At 40.2% G+C, this 3670-nt stretch overlaps 1 protein-coding gene across 1 annotated transcript; it reads left to right on the plus strand.

Annotated features, from left to right (window-relative positions):
- Nucleotides 1-1405: 1405 nt before the first annotated feature.
- Nucleotides 1406-3152, plus strand: LOC149143301 (uncharacterized). The gene is made up of 6 exons (XM_089449707.1): nt 1406-1725; nt 1807-1959; nt 2051-2146; nt 2219-2350; nt 2443-2538; nt 2666-3152. Exons 1-6 carry the CDS (start codon nt 1632-1634, stop codon nt 2743-2745), a joined length of 651 nt encoding a protein of 216 aa, XP_089305833.1. The 5' UTR covers nt 1406-1631; the 3' UTR covers nt 2746-3152.
- Nucleotides 3153-3670: the final 518 nt, after the last annotated feature.

Consider the following 3670-nt stretch of genomic DNA (forward strand, 5'->3'; position numbering starts at 1 on the left):
CTTAATAGGCCTGTTTTGACAGCAAGTATCACTATCGTTCTCGCGGAGGAAGACAGTAATCAGGTCAGCTCGGCTACAACTACCCCCTCTCAATCTCAGGGAGACAGTGTGCTTCTCGGGGACCTGACAGGGATGGTGTTCCAGGCAGACAACCAGCAAGATGTTGGCCATGTCTCGGAGGTGCCGCAACAACCCGTGGATCCGGCTCAAAGTGATATTGTGCCTTGCGGCCCGACTCAGTGGGCAGGCGGTATTTTAAATTTGGTGACCACTCCTGATGGTGGCGCACCAGTATATGATGACAGTGGTTTTGTGACCTGGGTCGCTTCTTCCAGCCAGGCGGAAAAGGAAATGCCGGATTCACCAAAGCATGCAGATTAGAACTGTTTCCTCTCTGCCGGGTGGTCTAAGCAATTTTGGGTATGTGTCGTCAATTCTGAGGATAGATGTCTCTGTCTGGTCCATACTCTGGCTACAGAGGGTGGCCAATGTCATTCCAGTCTCTGTTTTTTGTTATAGAAATGGCTATGATAGTTGCTTCTCAGTTTTTGTGGTCAATGAAGGGCATGAAGAACTCAGTCTGGGCAATCTTTTTCAGTATGTCAGGGCCCGAACCAAAAATTTTGTAGTATGTTTTGTAAATTCGGCATTAAGCCTGAACTGTAAGGTCTCTGAGTTTTTGGTAGAGGAATGGCCGCGGCCTCCTCTGAGGTTCTAACCACTTTGTATATATTTTTTATTTTTCTTTAATAGAATTAGCATTTACGGAAAAATAATAATAATAATAATAATAATAATAATTAAAAAAATCAAATTTTAATTGTGAATATATAAATAAATCTAGCATTTAAAAAAAAAACTAATTTATTTAGATTATAAAATCTTAACAATTAACCTTTACCATTCTTGTCATTACAAAAAATTAAACAATTTAAATGTTTAAACTACTTAATTTGGAAATATCCTCTTCCATTAGAGGTTTTCCAGGTTATTGGGTGGTTGGGGAATTATAATAAGGCTTTGAATTTAAAAAAAAAATGAATGTTTAAACTACGTAATTTGGAAATATTCTATTCCATTATAGGTTTTCCAGGTTATTAGGGTGGTTGGGAATTATAATAGGGCCTTGAAATCATGTGAGTTTTGGATTTTCTTTGAAAATCTTGGTTGAAGGTTAACCTTCAATTCAATAAAATTGTTAAAAATGATATGGTCAAGTCAACTTTCATCTCTGGTTATTGAAGAAATGAAACATGTTTAAGTCAGAAGTCTTCATTAAAAAATGTGAAAGGGAGGGGTGCACATTTTCAAGATCGCCACCAATAATGAAGACAAAAATAAAGGATCGAAAGCCCCTCGAGCGAGAAGGGTGAATGGAGGCCATCAATGTAGTTCACGGGAGAGTTCTTATACCTACCATGGCCAACAGGACATGGACACCACGGCAGCGCTTAAAGCAACCGCCATTAATGGTCTCCACTACCCACCGCTACGCTTGACTTGCTCGTAAACTTTTCAAACTGTCAACCATTCTCTTAGTGGCATCCATTAAATCGATTCCGAGTAATTATTATTGCACTCTGGAATAAGATCCTGGGGCTGTTTGGAGCAGTTAATACAATACAGAGACAATGGCCATGGAGTTCGGGATGAGAAGCAATTATTTGGGTTCTGCACTTTTGTTCTTCATTATGTTACACACAGTTGCTGCAGACGATGACAAAGGTAGCACCGAATCTCACCTGTGTCGGTTTTAATTTGCATGGATTTGTTGCAGAGTGTGACATGCCCTGTTATACCACGCAGGGTTGTGCAAAATTTTGAATTGTGGGAAGGGTACCTGCAACAAATCTTCAGCGCAGTTGCTCGATATCATTCCCGTGTGCGAATGTGACTCGGGATGGAAGCAGCCCTCTATTGGGGTTTCGCTCTCGTTTCTGCCCTGTGTTATACCCAACTGTAAGAATCTTGGCTAAATCTGGTACCAGCAATAGATGCCACAATGGCCATTGGAGATTTATGGAGTAATGTGTTTTCTGTTTCTTTGCAGGTACATTGACAGACGACTGTGGTGGGAAGGTCTCCTCCTCGGCTCCCACACCTGTTCATCATCCTCCAATTAGTTCTCCAACCGATCTTCTGAACCGTAAGTTCACTAGCTAATTTTCTCTCCACGCCATTTAATCTTTTCCTGCAGCTCAATCAAATCCCTTTGCAGCCTGTAAATTGGGGGCTTCCGTCTGCGGAGAGGGCTCCTGTGTCGCTGAATCCGAGTTCGGCTACAGTTGTGACTGCAGTGAAGGCTATGAAAATCTTCTCAATATGACAGCAGGCCCCTGTATCAAACCCTGTAAGCTGCTTCTCTGCACCCCTAAATTAGTCTTCAGGATCAAAACGTCCCTTGTTCGAATCCCATGCCGATTTTTCCATATTTTTTCGCAGGCTCGATCGGTGCAGACTGTTCACAGCTTGGGATCAGCGTGGGCGGGAATGGAAGCGGAACAGCAGCTCCTCAGTCTCAGACGGACACATCCAAAGGTACACATATATATACACACTGAGTATATATCTCAGTCAGTAAAAGATTAAAGTCAATCACTGTGCCTATTTTCCATTATATCTGCATCTTCATACATCTGGATTCTGTGGTTGTTTGCGTGTGCAGGTTTTATGAAAGATTCACCGTATTTGATCACCATGGCAATCAGATTGACGATTCTTTGCTTCTTACTCTTGTTGGGATGAGCACTCCCTGGCTGGGATTAGGTAGCTGTTATTGCTTACTGAACTAAATTCGATCTCTGTCACAGACCTCTCATTTGCAGGGTGAGATTTTGGTTCACATATACCTCATTTGCAGCCTTAGATTTTTGGGTCTCTGTCACAGACCTTTCATTTGCAGGCTTAAATTTTGGTTCACACATACCTCACTTGCAGGCTTAGATTTTTGGGTCTTTGTTTCGAATAATACCTTAATTACGACATCCACCGCTTCAATGTAAAATTTTCAAATTATATGGGCACCGCCACAGGTTTTTTGGTTTATACGGAAATACAGGATGCCTGAATGCCACTTTGCTTGCAGGCGGCCAGGCCAATTGTTAATGACGTGTTAGCGTTTGTTGCACAGAATATATTTTGTTCTTATCATACTTCGCTTAGATTGGATTTCATTTCATCTTTATCAGATGCCCCCGGCATTTGTATTTTCAAACCATAAAAGGGTTTCCATGGTACAGAGTCTATGAATAAAAACATACATCTCATGTATGAGTATCAAACCCATTGTTATATTTTATCATGTTCGGGTTTTAAGGTTAGCGTATTTTTTAGTCGTTGTCTTTAGTGAGATTTTTTGGAAGTTTTTTTGGTGGGTTTTTCCGGTCAAATTTCTCTAAAATCCGGCAGTAATTTATTGAAATCGCAAGTTTGATAGGTAATTTCTGCACAATCAAAGCGTCCTAGAGGTTTTTCAGGGTGCTGAATCCAAATATGCAGTTAAAAAACCATTTTAAATAATACAAATCAAGATTTAACCTCAATTTTTTCTGCCGGATTCCGTCACCAAAATCTCCAAAAAATCGCACTAAAGACAACTCCATTTTTTTAAGCTAACAAAATTATATTTTGATATGTACAATTTCTTATACTTTATATTATTATTTTAAAA

Source organism: Pinus tabuliformis, chromosome X (assembly GCF_031772625.1).
Source record: "Pinus tabuliformis cultivar Carrire ecotype Pingquan chromosome X, CPIR1, whole genome shotgun sequence".
NCBI classification, from domain to species: domain Eukaryota; kingdom Viridiplantae; phylum Streptophyta; class Pinopsida; order Pinales; family Pinaceae; genus Pinus; species Pinus tabuliformis.